Source organism: Salvelinus fontinalis, chromosome 28 (assembly GCF_029448725.1).
Source record: "Salvelinus fontinalis isolate EN_2023a chromosome 28, ASM2944872v1, whole genome shotgun sequence".
Lineage (NCBI taxonomy): Eukaryota > Metazoa > Chordata > Actinopteri > Salmoniformes > Salmonidae > Salvelinus > Salvelinus fontinalis.
In genome coordinates, this window is record NC_074692.1 from 21,991,763 (window position 1) to 22,010,489 (window position 18,727).

Here is an 18,727-nt window from a genome sequence, read left to right on the forward strand (position 1 = left end):
GGGCAGTTCAGGCGCCGTTGGGCAGACGGGCAGTTCAGGCGCCGTTGGGCAGACGGGCAGTTCAGGCGCCGTTGGGCAGACGGGCAGTTCAGGCGCCGTTGGGCAGACGGGCAGTTCAGGCGCCGTTGGGCAGACGGCAGACTCTGGCCGGCTGAGACGCACTGTAGGCCTGGTGCATGGTGCCGGAACTGGAGGTACCGGGCTAAAGACACGCACCTTCAGGCTAGTGCGGGGAGAAGGAACAGGGCATACTGGACCCTGGGGATGCACATTAGGCCTAGTGCGTGGTGCCGGAACTGGTGGTACCGGGCTGGGGACACGCATCTCAGGGCTAGTGCGGGGAGCAGCAACAGGACGCACAGGACTCTGGAGACGCACAGGAGGCGTGGTGCGTGGTGTAGGCACTGGTGGTAATGGGCTGGAGACACGCACCATAGAGCTAGTGCGTGGAGGAGGCACAGGGCTCTGAAGACGCACAGGAAGCCTGGTGTGTGGTGTAGGCACTGGTGGTACTGGGTTGGGGCGGGGAGGTGGCGCCGGAAATACCGGACCGTGCAGGCGTACTGGCTCCCTTGAGCACTGAGCCTGCCCAACCTTACCTGGTTGTATGCTCCCCGTCGCCCGACCAGTGCGGGGAGGTGGAATAACCCGCACCGGGCTATGTAGGCGAACCGGGGACACCATGCGTAAGGCTGGTGCCATGTAAGCCGGCCCGAGGAGACGCACTGGTGACCAGATGCGTTGGGCCGGCTTCATGACATCCGGCTCAACGCTCAATCTAGCCCGGCCGATACATGGAGCTGGAATGTACCGCACCGGGCTATGCACGTGTACAGGAGACACCATGCGCTCTACTGCGTAACACGGTGTCTGCCCGTACTCTCGCTCTCCACAGTAAGTACAAGGAGTAGGCGCAGGTCTCCTACCTGACTTCGCCACTCTCCCTTTAAGCCCCCCCCCCCAAGACATTTTTGGGTTGTACTCACGGGCTTCCAGCCTTGCTTCCATGCTGCCTCCTCATATCGCCTCCTCTCGGCTTTAGCTGCCTCCAGCTCTTCACGAGGGAGGCGATATTCTCCCGGTTGTGCCCAAGGTCCCTTTCCATCCAGTATCTCCTCCCATGTCCATGAATCCTGTGTAGGTGGGTCCTGTTGCCGCTTGACACACCGCTTGGTCCTAGATTGGTGGGTAATTCTGTCACGATCGTCTTGATAAGAGAGAGAGGACCAAGGCACAGCGCGTGAAAAATACATCTTCTTTTAATGAAGGAAAAAATAAACACTTACAAAATGAACAAAAGTGAAGCTAAACTGAACTAAGTGCACATATGCAACATAGAACATAGACAATTACCCACAAAACCCAAATGCCTATGGCTGCCTTAAATATGGCTCTCAATCAGAGAGAATAAACCACAGCTGTCTCTAATTGAGAACCAATCTAGGCAGCCATAGACATACAAACACCTAGACAAGACACTGCCCCATTAAACATACAAACCCCTAGACAAACCAAAACACATACATCCCCATGTCACACCCTGACCTAACTAAAATAATAATGCAAACAAAGATAACTAAGGCCAGGGGCCTGTTGCACAAAAGTAGAATTAAGACATCCGGGATAAATGACTCAGCTGAGCTCAATGAAGCCAAAACATGTGCGTCCAGGCTTAATTGGTTGCACAAAGACCAAGCCAGGATGAGCAGACACGGATTCATTAAACCAGGTGAAACCAATCCTGGATAGGTGCGCGCTCACGGCTCACTCAAATAGACCCCGCCACAGATCACAGATTAACTGATTTACCATGGCAACTACAGCCGCGTACTTTTCCCCGTCGGAAGCACAAATCCTCATGGAGGCATACGAGGAGGTAAAAGATATAATTAAGAAGAAAGGCAACACCGCCACAGTGATAAAGCAAAGAGAAAAAGCGTGGCAAAGTATTGCAGACCGCCTGAATGCGTAAGTAGTGCACAATTACACAGTCACCGCTCCGCTGAAACATCACAATTACAATTCAAATATTTAATTCACATCTCCAAAAATGCAGTTGTACTGTAATTATGAAACGGTTAAATTTTTAATTGAAATGCACTGCAGATATGAGTGAAATTGTGTAAAGTAACTCCATCACACTGTATAAAGCTATGATACATTTTTTGATATTTTTACTGAAAACAAGACAAAAATACCAAGTAATTTTTTGCAGTGTGACTCCATTAAGTGTGTGTGTGTGTAGATTAAACATGAACGGGCCAAAGCGGACATGGCAGCAGGTCAAAATCAAATACAAGAACATTCTGCAGAATGGTATGGTCCCTGACTAATATTTAACAAAGCACAAGCATATATTGTACCCAGAAGGTGCCTGCTCACACATTGTCTGTACTGTTTTAGCAGTGAAAAAGAATACCCACAGACAAGGCACGGGTGGTGGGTCACCAAAGGCTGACCTTACCCCAGCAGAGGACATGGCCTTGGAGCTAAATAAAGGCAGGCCCGTCTTAGAGGGGATCCCTGGGGGGAAAGAGACGAGCATAGGTTCCTCCCAAGATGCCACCCGCTTCATTCAAGGTATGTCCTTCCATCTCTACATGGGATACAACCACATTCATATTGAATCAATTTGGACTGTCTGACTTTGGTTTACCTATTGCCTTGCAGTGTCTGGCAGCACTGTGTTCCTGTTAGAGCCACCAGCACAAGCACCAGACGATGCTGATCCAGTGAGTACTCCATCAAAGGCATACTGTAGGCCTGGCATGTCTTGTCTACTAGCTTCAATATGAATCCGATTAAATGTGATAGGGTGAAGGCCCCAGTGCAACAGCACATGATGGAGACGATGATGAGGAGGAGACCATCTCTCTGGATTCCAGAAGGCATGAGGTATCATGTTAAGACTGTGAAAGTACTATTTACTCTACAATGGTGAGGAGTCCTCATCAAAATCAAAAAATCTAATTTATTTTACAGGACCCAGATGCTATACAGTGGGAAAACCAGCCTGGCAACATAGTGCGTATTAATAAAAGGACACCACATCCTGCCAAATTCCAGCTGCGCTAATTGTATTGTGTTCACAGAGCTCACAAGCTATCAGAAAGTTGTATGGCAACCACCTCCGGCGCCAAATAGAACTGGCAGACATGGACATTCAGTACAAGAAGAAAAAGATGGAAAATCTTGCACTGGAGTCCGAAATAAAAAAGAGGACAATTAGGAAACTGGACCTTGAAATAAAAAAACTTGAGAGGGAGGTGAGATATGCCTTCAATGTATGCTAACTGTAACACAAATGTATTAATCATTATTTTTCTTTCCTCCCCCAGCTCCAAGAAGACGACACAGCTCAAAATAAAAATTAGGTATATTCTCGTAAAGTCAAGTGAGCCATGACATATGAGCTCTTATTGTGAGCACACAGGACGGTGGCATCTTTCTAAGGTTTTTTTTATTTTCCCAGCAATCAGTACAACCAAGTCATCGTTATAAGGCATCGCCCTCTTTTGCCCACCCCCCCAGCACCAGGTGTGGCCACTAGCCTATATGAAGGCCCAAAATTGTGTGTTCCTTTCTGCTCTGACAATGGCATGCCCATTCGTGCGAGATGTGGTGGATGAAGAAGCACTTGTGCTGAGGAGAGCCTTCAGGCGAGAAAGGGTCTTCAGGGACCGGTTGGACCCACTGGCCTTCCCTGATGACCATCTATATGAAAGATACAGGTTTTCTGCAGATGGCATCAGGTATCTATGCAGACTACTGGGTCCCAGGATTAAGCACCGCACTGCACGGAGCCATGCACTGAGTGTGGAGCAAATGGTTTGTGTGGCCTTGCGCTTTTTTGCTAGTGGAGCCTTCCTGTACTCAGTGGGGGATGCAGAACAGCTGAACAAGGCCACAATTTGCCGCACAATAAGGAGTGTGTGTCTGGCTATCAAAGCATTAGCAGATGTCTTCATCTCCTTCCCTGGCCACAGAAGACTCTGTGACATCAAAGAGGAGTTCTATAGGATTGCAGGTAAGAGGATCTACAAATTACAGGACAACTGTTAACACATAGTAGGATACTCATTACTTTGTGACAGGTTTCCCCAATGTCATTGGTGCAGTGGACTGCACACACATAAGGTTAAAAGCCCCCTCAGGTGCCCATGAGGCCGATTTTGTGAATAGGAAATCCTTTCACAGCATTAATGTTCAGGTGAACATAACTTTTTGATATTGTCCATTGATGAACACTCTGCATTGCCAGTGATGTGCATTGATTGGTGTAATATTCCTCATCTTATGATTTCAGATGGTCTGCAATGCTGACTGTGTGATCAGCAATGTTGTGGCAAAATGGCCTGGCTCAGTCCATGACTCCAGAATCTTTCGGTCCTCTGAAATCTATCAGTGCCTATCACAAGGTAAGCCACACAACCCCTATTTATAACCATCATGGCTGTGTCAAGAATATCACTGTGTTTATGAGGTAGTAATGATGAGATTTTGTGTTGACAGGTGAATTCTCTGGTGTGTTGCTGGGAGACAGGGCGTATGGCTGCCAGCCTTTTCTCCTGACACCTTTCACAGACCCCCAGGAAGCACAGCAGGCCTACAACCATGCCCATGCCAGGACCAGGGCCAGAGTTGAAATGACCTTTGGCCTCCTGAAGGCACGCTTTCACTGCCTTCACAAATTAAGGGTCAGCCCTGTTAGGGCATGTGATATTACTGTGGCTTGTGCTGTCCTCCACAATGTGGCCTGCCTGAGGAAGGAGAGGGCCCCCAGAGTGCCACCAGCCATGGACTGGGACAATCCGGCAATCTTCCCTGATGACGACAGTGGTCGGCTGCTGAGGGACCAATATGTGTTGAATTATTTTAGTTAGTATGTGTGCTTTCAATTTTGGTTAAATATGTCCTGCGGTGGCAGAGGAATTTGGGTTTTTTTGGGTTCGTTTTTTTATGAATTTGGCCTCTTATGATGTTTGTGCGGTATACTGTGTGTAATACAAGGCTGCAGGGAGGCTACTGCATCCATTCATTTGTCTGTTCAGTTGATGTGTATGGATTTGTCCTGCATTTATTTTAGTGTGCAGACATGCAGGGTGTGTTATATACAGACCTTTGAATGTGTATGTATCATTTTGTATAATATGCTTGGATTCTGTGCTTTCCATCTTGTAGAGTCACTGTGACTTCAGTTTCGAAAGGAGCTGATGGTTTACCTGCTTTGTTTTGTCCTTATTCAATAAAGGAACATAATGTTACACATTGTGTTTTTATATTCATATGGAATGTGTATTTGTTTATATGACAGAGTACTAGGGCCACACTGAAGAAAAAGGATAAAGTCATAAATTTATGAGGCTGGTTCTTTCTGCAGAAAAGCTACCTATTGTTTTTACAGTTTTGATACTTATGACAATGTGATACTTAATATTCTGGCACATCAGCATGTCTTTGTTTATGAAACCATACTGAAGTACAATGTCACGAAATGCCCCACATCTGTCATTTTAACAAATGTCCTCCTTTAAAACAACTGGTTACAATATTATTACTTGTGTTTTTTTCCCCTCTGTGGCCCTAATATTCTATCATTTTATATATAGCCTTATAGTCTATGGGAAACTGTAAATTATCTAATGATAGCAACATCATCTAAAAATAATTTTTTATCCAAAATCATTGAAATTAATGATCACAAACGTTTAAATAATGACAGTGGGTCTAGTTATATGTGATAACAATGTATAGTGAGCAGTGAAATAACTATTGGTTTCCATTTGTGGTGACTGCTGACTGACATTAGGGATGAGATTAAATAGATCCTGGAATTTAGCCTGGTCTGGAGCAGGCTAGCTCCACAGAATAAATCTCCATGGTAATTTATACCATAACATATCCTCCTGCTCCCTATCCATCTTTAGTGCAACCGGATTACGGATCAATTGAGCCAGGATCACCAAGATATCCTGGCTTAATCCCTTATCCTAGTTTTGTGCAACAGGCCCCAGGGTGTGACAGATATGATATTTATGTCTGTGTAACTGTCTCACTCATTATTATTATTTACGATCCATTCAAGATTATCTATAATCATGGTAGCATCCACATTAATGTAGAAGTGTTTAGAAACATATTCTTATTTACAATAAAAGTGACTCCAAAATGACACAATATATTATGTACCATTCATTTCTATTGGGCACAAAATAATCTGAGATATAACCAAAACAAACAGCAAATGCATCCAACAAGTTTGTAGTCACAAGTTTGTAGTCATTGCATGCTATGAATATGGGACCAAATACTTCACTTTTGACTACTTTAATACACATACAGTTGAAGTCGGAAGTTTACTTACACCTTAGCCAAATACATTTTAACTCAGTTTTTCACAATTCCTGACATTTAATCCTAGTAAAAATGTACTGTCTTAGGTCAGTTTGGATCACCACTTTATTTAAAAAATGTGAAATGTCAGAATAATAGTAGAGAGAATGATTTGTTTCAGCTTTTATTTCTTTCATCCCATTCCCAGTAGGTCAGAAGTTTACATAGACTCAATTAGTATTTGGTAGCATTGCCTTTAAATTGTTTTTACTTGGGTCAAACGTTTCGGGTAGCCTTCCACAACCTTCCCACAATAACTTGGGTGAATTTTGGCCCATTCATCCTGACAGAGCATGTGTAACTGAGTCAGGTTTTTAGGCCTCTTGCTCGCACATGCTTTTTCAGTTCTGCCCACAAATGTTCTATAGGATTGAGGTCAGGACTTTGTGATGGCCACTCCAATTTTGTTGTCCTTAAGCCATTTTGCCACAACTTTGGAAGTATGCTTGGGGTCATTGTCTATCTGGAAGACCCATTTGCGACCAAGCTTTAACTTCCTGACTGATGTCTTGAGATGTTGCTTCAATATATTATATATATCAATATATTATATATATATTCAATATATTATCTAGAATATATTCACATCATTTTTGTTTTTCATGATGCCATCTATTTTGTGAAGTGCACCAGCCCCTCTTGCACCAAAGCACCCCCACAACATGATGCTGCCACCCCCGTGCTTCACGGTTGGGATGGTGCTCTTCGGCTTGCAAGCCTCCCCCTTTTTCCTCCAAACATAACAATGGTCATTATGGCCAAACAGTTCTATGTTTTGTTTCATCAGACCAGAGGACATTTCTCCAAAAAGTAGGACCTTTGTCCCCATGTGCAGTTGCAAACCGTAGTCTGGCTTTTTTATGGTGGTTTTGGAGCAGTGGCTGCTTCCTTGCTGAGCGGCCTTTCAGGTTATGTTGATATAGGACTCGTTTTACTGTGGATATAGATACTTTTGTACCTGTTTCCCCCAGCATCTTTACAAGGTCCTTTTGCTGTTGTTCTGGGATTGATTTGCACTTTTCGCAGCAAAGTACGTTAATCTCTAGGAGACAGAACCCGTCTCCTTCCTGAGCGGTATGACGGCTGCGTTGTCCCATGGTGTTTATACTTGTGTACTATTGTTTGTACAGATGAACGTGGTACCTTCAGGCATTTGGAAATTGCTCCCAAGGATGAACCAGACTTGTGGAGGTCTACAATTTCTTTTCTGTGGTCTTAGCTGAATTCTTTTGATTTTCCCATGATGTTAAGCAAAGAGGCACTGATTCTGATGGAGGCCTTGAAACACATCCACAGGTACACCTCCAATTGACTCAAATGATGTCAACTAGCCTATCAGAAGCTTCTAAAGCCATGACATAATTATCTGGAATTTTCCAAGCTGTTTAAAGGCACAGTCAACTTAGTGTATGTAAACTTCTGACCCACTGGATGTGTGATACAGTGAATTATAAGTGAAATAATCTGTCTGTAAACAATTGTTGGAAAAATTACTTGTGTCATGCACAAAGTAGATGTCCCAACCGACTTGCCAAAACTATAGTTTGTTAACAAGAAATTTGTGGAGTGGTTGAAAAATTAGTTTTAATGACTCCAACCTAAGTGTATGTAAACTTCCGACTTCAACTGTATAAGTGAATTTGTTCCAATACTTTTGGTCCCCTAAAATGGGGGAGACTATGTGCAAAAATGATAATACCCTCACGTCATAGCCATTGTAACATTTCAAATCCAAAGTGCTGGAGTACAGAGCCAAAACAACAAAAAATGTGTCACTGTCCCAATACTTGGAGCTCACTATTATATTATACATGTATATTATACAAAGTCATCTTAACCTCTGAGTATGTAAGTGTATGTTTAGTTGTGGAAATGTTTCTAATTAATTTTTTGTTAACCCCTCAGGTGCTAGAGCAGTACTCTTCCCAATCATCTGAAGTGCCTGTCCACCAAGTGTCTAATCCTGCTGGGTCTACCTCAAGGTACTCTACATCTTACCGATCTACACTCACTGACCACCCGGCAGCACATTCTAATAAATGTTCAGCACCACTAAGAAATACATTCTGGCCTTCAATAACTATTGCAATGTTTTGCATTTCAGGAAATGGGAATCTTTCTAGGTTCCCTGGTGGAGAGAATCCTTGCTTAGGCCAAGCAGACAGAATCCTCTCTTCTCAAATGTCGCCACTGGGTAAGAAGGATACAACATCCATCTATGGGCCACAACTCAAAGCCTCCCTTGGTTTCTTGTCTCACCTTCAGTCCTGGCATCCATGTTTCTATCCCCCAGTGGGCAGTAGAGGGCCTCTGTGTGGGCTTCACAAGGTTCTGTGCCTGCTTCCTGAGTAGCAGTATTCCAGCCCACATTTTAAAGCAGGTGTAATCTTACCCAGACACTGCTGAGGGACTCACCTACACCTCACACAGGGCTCTCATGGGGTTTCTGTAGAGTATGTTTTAGGTCCAGGCCGGGGATGTACAGCATCATTCTCTGCCAATTCATATCTAATTTTACCTTCAACAATCATGTTGCGTGCTTATTTAGCTAGTATGGTTAAACCGTGTGTGTGCTAAACTGCTAACTGGTTTTCTCTCCAAGGCCTAGAGGTGCTGCAGTCTCGCTGTACGTCAATGACCCGGCGGGCGGCAGGACTGCCCATGCTCATCCTGTCAGCAGGATGAGTGGTGTCAGCAGAGGAGGCCAGTAAGGCTCTGTCCCTCCTGGCCCACAGCATACACACCCTGCTGGGCACAGCCAGGGCCCCTTTGCCCCAGGACTGGGAACAGACACTGGTCCTGCCACAGGTAACACACATCATCAATGCACCAAACATAAGTTAGTGAGATATACAGTGCCTTCAGAAAGTATTCATACCCCTTGACTTATTCCACATCTTGTTATGTTTCTGCCTCAATTCAAAATTGATTAAACATATTTTTTCCCTCGCCAATCTACACACAATATGTAACGGGTGTCGTCGGAAGGAAGAGACCAAGGCGCAGCGTTCTTTGATTTCCACATAATTGAATAACGAAGTGAAACTTTGAAAGGACAAAACAATAAAGAATACAACAACCGAACCGCTTCGATGTGCAAATTATCTGCACACAAACAAAGAACAAGATCCCACACAGAGGTAGGGAAAGGGCTGCCTAAGTATGATCCCCAATCAGAGACAACGATAGACAGCTGCCTCTGATTGGGGGGAACCACACTCGGCCAGAAACAAAGAAATACAAAACCTAGAAATAAAGAACATAGAATGCCCACCCCAATCACACCCTGACCAAACCAAAATAGAGACATAAAAGGCTCTCTAAGGTCAGGGCGTGACACAATACCCCATAATGACAAAGTGAAAACATGTTTTTAGATATTTTAGCAAATTTATTGAAAATGAAATACAGAAATATCTAATTTACATAAGTATTCACATCCGTGAGTCAATATTTGTAGAAGCATCTTTGGCGGCCATTACAGCTGTGAGTTTCTCTAGGTAAGTCTCTAAGAGCTTTCCACACCTGGATTGTGCAACATTTGCCCATTATTCTTTTCAAAATTACTCAAACTCTGTCAAATTGGTTGTTGATCATTGCTAGACAACCATTTTCAGGTCTTGCCATAGATTTAAGTCAAAACTGTAACTCGGCCACACAGCAACATTCATTGTCTTCTTGGTAAGCAACTCCAATATAGATTTAGCCTTGTGTTTTAGGTTATTGTCCTGCTGAAAGGTGAATTCATCTCTCAGTGTCTGGTGGAAAGCAGACTGAACCAGGTTTTCCTTTTTCCTCCTGAAAAACTGACAGGTCGTTAATGAATAAAAGCATACCCATAGCATGGTGTTTGTGTTAACCATCCCACCATATAGAAAGTTTATGACATGTGATTTGTGCACCTTACAGGTTGGGTGCACCTCCTTCCAGCTCTATCCATTTCTTGTGTGCAGAGCCCAAGTGGGTTTGGGGGAGTTTATCCTCTGAGAGCTCCGACCTGAGGCTGTCATTGGTCAGTTGTGCGGCGGAGGGGCGGCGATGGTTTGGGACCAGCATGCAACAGGTGCTGCAGAAAGTCACCCTGCCCAAAACCTACTAACAGTTTTCATGGACTCGTTTTCAACGCACAATATGAGGAAACCAAGGCATTAAAGATATGTTTGACTTAAAACACACTGCTGCATGGGGCTGAAATCAAGCTGAGAATCTTTTATTTTCTCATGAAATGGGTGTGTATCAGCTCACAGCTATTATATACTAACTAATCAGGCAGACCTGAACAAGACCAGTCAAGGATATCCGTCCTTTTTCTCTGTTGTGTCAAAGTCATTATGGGTTCCCTGAGATTGTTGTATTAAAGAAAACTAAGTCAACACTGCACTACATTCTCTCCATAACCCATTGGTGACCAAATAGTGATCTGCCTTTCAGTCCACAAATGTTTCCTGTAGCATAGTCTGATAAGAGCTCTTGATACTTCCTCTATATAAAGAAAACATTATTTTGCCTTTGATAAAAGCCCCATAGGTCCAATCAATATGCTTGTGTCAGTGCCCGTGTTACACCTCCTTCAGTTTCTGGAAAGCTAAGTGTCCCCACCTATTGGCTGCCCTTTTAGTCCCTTTATTGACTCCACATTCCTGAATTGACAATGCTGACCTGACCTTGCTGTGTTATGTTGAATGGTGTTGAATGGCACTCTGCTCCGGCCAACCTGAAGGAGACGCTGTTGGACCAGAGTGTGGAGTACAGCAGGATATACTGTATCTGACAGCCCTAGTGGCAGTGATGACTCTGTCCCAGGACCCATCTCCTTCTCCCACACTGGATGGTCCAGTCCTGCTGGAGTGTGTGGAGCTGCTGCTGGTGGCCCTGGCGGGCAACAGAAGGGGGTACAGAGTTCCTCTCCCAGACCCTGTGGGATGCCAGCCTGCTGCTCTCCCAAAGGTCAGGATACAGATTCAGCACACCACACTCTTCTCTGTTTTTTGCCATGATTTATTACACTGTACAATAACATGTCATTATGGTGTCAGAGACACAATAAACATGCCGAAACTTTCAGAGTCTTTTTCTTCTCCCTCTATCTCAGTCTTCAGACATCTCTGTATCCTTGCTGGTGCAGTCTGTTGGCGGTCCACCCGGCCCTGAAGGCCCCTGAGGCTCTCAGGATAGCCTGGGCCGTGTCTGGCTGGGGCCACGTCACTGAGCATGGTCCTAAGGGACCACACTCCTCTCCCTGTCTCTAGCACCAGAGCACCAGGTAGAGATCTAGAGCAGGGTCGTAGATTAAAAAGTACAGTATACTATACCTACTGACTTCCTCACAAGCTGCTGTCGTTTATCTTGTCTCATCATGATAATATCCTCTACTTGTGCTTCCTCTACATGTTGATCAACACAGGGCTTTACCTGCTGCAGGATGAGAGTAGGCCAGGAGAGGAGGGGAGATGAGCTTGTACCTGATGCAGGTCAATCAGGCTCTGCCCTTCCTGCTGGAGCTGCTGCTGGAGGAATACTGGGATAACGCTGGTGCCCTGGAAGTGTTGCTGTGTCACCTTCCCAAGTCTGACCTGAGACCTGTACTGAGGAAGGCCAGGGACACTGGGTGAGTTACCGCACTCACAGGCAATTAACATGCTCATGTAGACAGAATATTAGCGATGAGCGATTTAGTGCTTTTTGAGGTCGGTTCAATTATTTAAAAAATGATCACTGTTTCGGCTTCTATTCTTTTTTCTTCTTTTTTTACATTAAATGCAATATGCATTATGTGAGTTGAATGCTGTAACAACACAGAATAAAACAATTAATAATGTATTATTTAATTCAAAGTCATCATCTCATCTGTCTGACAAAAATCACTATTTTAGTAGTTCTTCAAAGTAAATAAGGCATACATTTGACTGCTGAATACCAATACCTCATGAAGCAACTGCTCTCTATGCCATGATTTATAATTTATAAGAGCCCTGATAATTAACTACATTGACTCTAATCCATTGCGCGGCTATTTGTCGGGTCTGTGTTTCTTTTACGCCTGCTAGATAAGAAAAAGAAGCAATGGAGTATGGTCATTGTAGTTAATGATCAGGTTTTCTGTGCTAAACTATGTAGAACATTGGCCTGTTGGAAACTACAACTCCCTACTACATTGCACAGTTCACGCTTGATCTGATTTATCTCTAGAGAAACTGCAGCGTAATGTGCACATTGAGCCCGTTGGAAAAAAACGAGCCAAATGGAATTTAAATAATTGAACCGATGTTGGTCAATTACTTGTTTAAAAAACGAAAAATAGCTGACATTTCAGTTAATCACTCATCACTACAGAATATGTATTTTGTCACTCAGTCTTATGTACTTTTGTTGTTGTTCATCGTTCACTCTGTGTTTCACAGGTGTGCTAGTCTATGAGCTGGATGAGGTCAATGTGTTTGCAGAACCGTCTGTGATGTCAGCATCTCGGCTTCCATACCTGCTTTAGCTCGCTGAAAGTACCCAGCATCGTCAGTGGTGGCAGAGCGCGTGGGTGTGTGCGCCAGGGAGAATGTTACAGACCTGCTGGAGAACCTTGGGGTCTGCAAAGACCTCCAGCCAGGTAACACAGAGGCCAAGGACCAAGGGCCACATACTTACTGATCGTGTCTAACTGTTCTTCCATTCTAGGTGAGACACAGGACCCGGCCTGGTTGGCTCTTCTCATGGATTCTGGTTTCCATGGTGGCCTGTTGGCCAGGCTAGTATTCCTCCTGTGGCTGCTGGAAATGTCTGATCTACGGCCCCTCTGTGATCCTAAGAGTTTATGTAAGAACATCCAGGAAATTACCTGTATGTCCAGCCAGAACGGTGTCCAGTTGCCTGCTGCCTTTACTGCAGCTATGACTGGAGACCTGCCTGGATGATACAGTAGTCTGGTTCACACAATTTATTTCCTTAGGACCTCCTCTTTGATGATCTAAGTCCAGAATAAATACATCCATGGATGCTGTATGAATGCCTACAGAAGTTACAAACTATGTGGACTTTGAATGGACACTCTGCAGCTGCTTAATTCCTATGTTCCTATCCTACACTACAGTACAATGCAGTAGCATTTGGCAGGAAGGCTCTCAGATGAGTAATGTACGAGAGCTGACTGACTACAGCCAGATGAATGGCAATGATCAGATTACTTACTGCTGCTGATGAGGCCTGCTAAGTATTGAACAGCTATAACCTATGGAGAGTCTCTCCTTACACCTACAATGCCTGAGCTGAGTGTATATACTGACTCATCCAAAGAGCCTCATTTCAGTTGATGCCATTGCTTGTTTTATTAACATTGTGTTTCCATGCAAGTGCATGTCTGTGTAATAATAATGCAACCATGATGCAAGTAATATTTTGCATGGTTTTAAAAGTTATGTTTTTAATGTCATAGATTAAATAATCTATTCAAGTGGGATTGTCCTCTCTTTCCTATAGCCTTTTATGTTTAGATGTGTTTTATCTGTAGCCCAACGTTAAATCCCTCTGTTGTACTTGACTAGACCATGAACAAAGCCCCTCTGTGAGGATATGCATACAGCTCTGACTCCCTAGACCGGTTCCAACTGCCTCTGACCACTCCTGGTGTAACTGTCATACCCCCCAGCAGCCACAGCAAGGCACCCTTCATTTCAGTCTACAGTAAACTACATTGCCTTTTCTTTTCTCCTGTTGATTGATTGAAATGATTATACAATTTAAAAAAAAACATACTTAAGGGTGCTCAAGCCAGTGATGCCTCCACATACAATTTAAGAAAAGCATCAAGGATTACATTTAATAAAGGAAGGGGGGAATGCAGCAAGGTTAGGTAGCAATGGTAGTGACAAACAGTGTATCACAGTATGAGTTATAAAACCTAGCATCATACAAGAAAATGGTTCCAATTGTTTTTCCAGCATTCATTTTTCCTATAAGGGGTTTTTAGAAACACTTAAAATAAGGGCTGTGTTTCATGTAGGTTTACCCTGGCATGACGTTTTGATAACCGTGTAAATCTCTCTAGGATAAGGTGACTTTTATCAATATATTCGCCTGTATTTACCCTGACAAAAAATGAATGCTAATCAGCTGCTAATGTGGCCATCATAAAGGACTACAAACGACATGATGATCTGGACAAGACAGGAGCTTGCAGGTATTTGTAATCTTGCATGATGTCTACTTTGATTTTAATTCCCATTTTCTAATCTGAGTGTAAATAGAGCTGAATATATTGATAAAAGTCCCCTTGTTCTAGAGAGATTTACACTGTTATCAAAACGTCACGCCAGGGTAAACCTACATGAAACACAGCCCCTATTTGAAGAGTTTCTAAAATTCCCTATGGGAAAAATAAATGGTTTAAAAAGTATTGGAACCATTTTCCGGTTTGACCGCTAGGTTTTATTGGTATTATGACCACTCCACTGTGGGGTTCTATTACAGAAAAAAAAAGTTGTTTGTTTCATAAAATGAGCTAATTAGTACAGTTCCATTTCCTATTACACTACTCTGGACAGGTCCATCTCCCTGGTCTCGCATGCACCTAATATATACAACAATCAATGTCTTATGCATACACAAGACAATCACAATATGATACACCAAAGGCAGACCATATTCTATCCTGGGTATTTTCTTCTCACCCACGTACTGTAGTCTTACGACTCACTTCTTCTTTCTATATTAGCTACGTCTTATTGGGTTTCATCTGCAGCAAAGAGACTCAGACGGTGACGTAATGCCAGCAGTAGGCCGGCAGCAGTAGAGACAGACAGACAACAGGGTTGTTGAACAGCATGGGAATACAAAGCTTTATGCTCTGTTAGTGGCCGGCCTTCTGCCTGGATAAGTGTCCATTGTCAGACCGCCTGCCTCCCTCCGTCAGATGAAGATGATTGACTGTACTGTAGAGCTGCTGGTTGCCCTGCAACACCCTACACACTAGAACAGTCTTACATCATAATCATTACAGCAGTCCACTCCTTTTGTTGGAGATGTGCATCTATCAGTGCAGGCAAATATTTGATAAGAGGCTACAGCTACTGTGCTGTCCACCCTCTTTGGAAGAGTTTGTGTGTACATTGGGTCTGAATGACCTTTTCTAATATGTCTTTGATGTGCTTGGAGGAGGTCAGTGTGATCATGTGTGATGTAGTGTTATTGAGGCGAGGAGCGTATACACCAGATGTGATCAACAGTCAGACAAATAATAAAATGCTGCCTTCTTGGCCTTGGAGGAAATAATAGTGTGGTTCCAGGATGTGGAGGGCAGCACACAAAGGGGGTAGTGATAACTTAAGAAAACAAGAGTCTATTATCAGAACGTTTGATTCTGAAAAAACATTTCCACATGCCAGCATATCTATGCGGTCTCTTTCAGACATGTTTACATGATCATATATCTGTTTTTCATTGCACTGACTGCCTGTCATCCACCTCATGCTCAAGTGTTGTGGTGAAACTTTTTTGCTACTTTTACCAGGTATGCTTTATTTTCATTACTAAGTTTTTTTTTAAATCCTGTGGTATTTAGTGTTGGTCCCTATTGGTTTACTGTAGACATCTGTCTCTGAGAGAGGTCTCTAACTCTCGTACCTGTGTTCATCTATTTTATGTAACCACTTCTGAGATCAAATTTGTATTAATAACTCATACATGCCACTTATTACATTTACATTACATTTAAGTCATTTAGCAGACGCTCTTATCCAGAGCGACTTACAAGTACATACATTCATACTTTTTTTGTACTGGCCCCCCGTGGGAATCGAACCCATAACCCTGGCGTTGCAAGCGCCATGCTCTACCAACTGAGCTACACGGGACTATATATTCAATCCATGTTCCTAAGACGTCTTAGAAATTAGAGACACAGGGAGATAAACAGGGTGTATAATCTTACAGGATTTAAATATGTCTAAGAGCAGGTACAATACTATAGCACTTTAACATAATCTACTGATTTACCCATTGTGATACCAACACTATGTGCTTTGAAAACAAACAGTACAAATGTTTCTATGTGAACTCTGTGCGACTTACAGACAGACAAATAACATGTTGTGATTTCGGTCCTTGAGTATGTCTGAACACTGAACTAAAAAATACATTATGAAATGAATAATGGAAACAACTTGTGTAATCTTATATACAACCCTTTAGTATTTTCTTGCTCCTTTCACTTCGGTGTTGTTTCCTTGTCTGGCTCACTCTAACTATGACCTATTTAACTGTCCAATTGTTTTTCCATGGGAAACTTTCCATAGATAATTAAGAAAATGTAAGTTTTTTTCCGGAGTGTGTGTGTGGGTGTGTGTGTGTGTGTGTCGGTGTGTGTGTTTCCTGCACTCTGGCTAGGGTTTAATAGGAACCTGGAGGCAGACCATCTGGCCTTATTAGAGCCTTTGTTACCATTCCCTGAGACTGCAGGGTTACCTGGATACAGCCTCAGAGGTTTTCATTAAGTCTGTGTCCATGTAATGAAATGATTAGCCACGGCAGACAGGAACAAGGCCAAGTAAGCATCAAGGCTTTTATGAGCTGTGTGTTCCATTTAAGGTCACAAGGAATCTGCTTTTCCACTCACTGACATATCACTGCCAGTCTTCTGTTCTGGTTAAGAAAACAATAAGAGGGAACATTCACACTTTACTCAGCATCAACACAACATGACTTTAGGTCAACTCAATGTAAAGAGCTAATCAAATATATTAAGTCAGTTTGAATAAGATTGGTTTTAACTTCCTCTTACACTGCTATCAGCAGCAGTGGGTATTTGTGTTTACATGAGAGAAAAAAGAGCGTGAGAGAGTATTTGTGTTAGCTTGGGAAGAAAGAACGAGTGACTGTAGAATGGGATAGAGAGTTTGAGAGAGAGAGGGAGAATGTTTGTATTGGTAATTGACAAAGCAGGGTGACATTTGTGTGAAAAGCCGCTGCTGAGTGAACGCTGACTGAGTCATGCTCTGTTAGTGGCCTGTGGCTCTCTCCTTCTGCTGGGGTCAGCCAACAATGACAGGGGCCTCTCTCCTTTAAGCACCCAGCTGCCTGCACAAGGAGAGGAGATAGCAGTTAACATTGGCCTCCTTCGGTCCCCATGCCCTTATGAAGTCTTGGCCTGTCAGTGACATCAACATGGGTCAGTGACTGAGGCTGAGGGAGAATACAGTAGGGTTGAGAGAGAGGGGCTGTGTGCGGGGATGAAAGGGTCTGTCTGGGATAAAGTGTTGAATGTTAAGTCTATTGCCAGCATTATTTTATAGGGTGTGTCTGATAATAATTCAAGTAACTCTGACACTAAATTAACACTGTCCTTAAAATATTGTGAATATTTTTGGTAAAAGTTTCTCTGGGATTAGACCTCCTGTAAGTAAAAAGCCACAGTGAAGTTGAAATCTCTGTCAACAAAATTTGCAGAAAGGATTGTATTTAGAATGAAGGCAAGTAAATCATTAGAGTGTTTTATTTTAGTGTTAAAAAGCAGGAACGTCTGAATAGTAAACTAATCCAGTATGTCTGTTGGCTGAGTGTGAGTTTTTGGGGAAAATCTTTGGACAGCTCAGGAAGGCAGAGATTTGAGATATACAGTGGAACAGTGTCTGGACTCTGAACAGTCTCTAAAGTGATGTTTTGGAAGCTTGCAAAGTAGGGCAGTGGGGCAAATTATTTATGAGTGCTGTAATGTGTTCTATTTGGCCTTGTGGGCCAGCAGGATAAATGGTGAACAAACAAGGGAGAAGTGTTTCAATGCTGCTACTGTACAGGGAGATTGTTCCTTTTTTCTTTTGCTGCATTTATTTTTTCTTTACATGTTTCCTGCAGCCTATAATCTGATTGTCAGGGCAGTTCTATGCTGCCAAAGGAGGAGATCAAGTCTTACCACCATAAAAAAAAAAGATTGGAAAAAACTGATCAGTGATCAGTATAACAAGGCCCTTGGTGACCAAATCTAGAGTAACAACTTCATGGTTCTTCCTCTGTTTCATTTAACACAGATTTCAGATCAGAAGATCCAAAGGAACCAGATATTATTTACCAATAAAAACAATTATTAAGCCACTCAAATATCAGGAGAAACCATGAGTTATTCAAATCAAACTGTGTTGTATGACCCTCACCATAACTTAATTAAAATGAGTAGCATTCAGTGCCAAATAGGCTTAATCTATTTGAGCATGTACACCTTCAGAAAAAAGGGGTTTTCGGCTGTCCATAGGAGAAACGTTTTTAGTTCCATGTAGGACCCTCAGTGGAAATGGGCCGGAATGGTGTCCCACTTGTCCCCCATCCCTAGAAAACACAGCTGATTAAAGTAATTGCA

General features: G+C 43.1%; 1 protein-coding gene and 1 long non-coding RNA gene across 2 annotated transcripts; both read left to right on the top strand.

Annotated features, from left to right (window-relative positions):
- The first annotated feature begins 66 nt into the window (after positions 1–66).
- Positions 67–5,287, top strand: LOC129826394 (uncharacterized). Its single transcript, XM_055887087.1, has 11 exons — positions 67–1,968; positions 2,246–2,316; positions 2,404–2,580; positions 2,671–2,732; positions 2,815–2,895; positions 2,983–3,024; positions 3,093–3,266; positions 3,339–3,374; positions 3,473–4,027; positions 4,307–4,418; positions 4,513–5,287. Exons 1-8 carry the CDS (start codon positions 1,811–1,813, stop codon positions 3,372–3,374), a joined length of 801 nt encoding a protein of 266 aa, XP_055743062.1. The 5' UTR covers positions 67–1,810; the 3' UTR covers positions 3,473–4,027; positions 4,307–4,418; positions 4,513–5,287.
- A 7,302-nt stretch (positions 5,288–12,589) lies between these two features.
- Positions 12,590–14,087, top strand: LOC129826396 (uncharacterized). The gene is made up of 2 exons (XR_008755028.1): positions 12,590–12,994; positions 13,063–14,087. It is a non-coding gene; the product is annotated as an uncharacterized LOC129826396 (long non-coding RNA).
- The last annotated feature ends 4,640 nt before the right edge of the window (positions 14,088–18,727 follow it).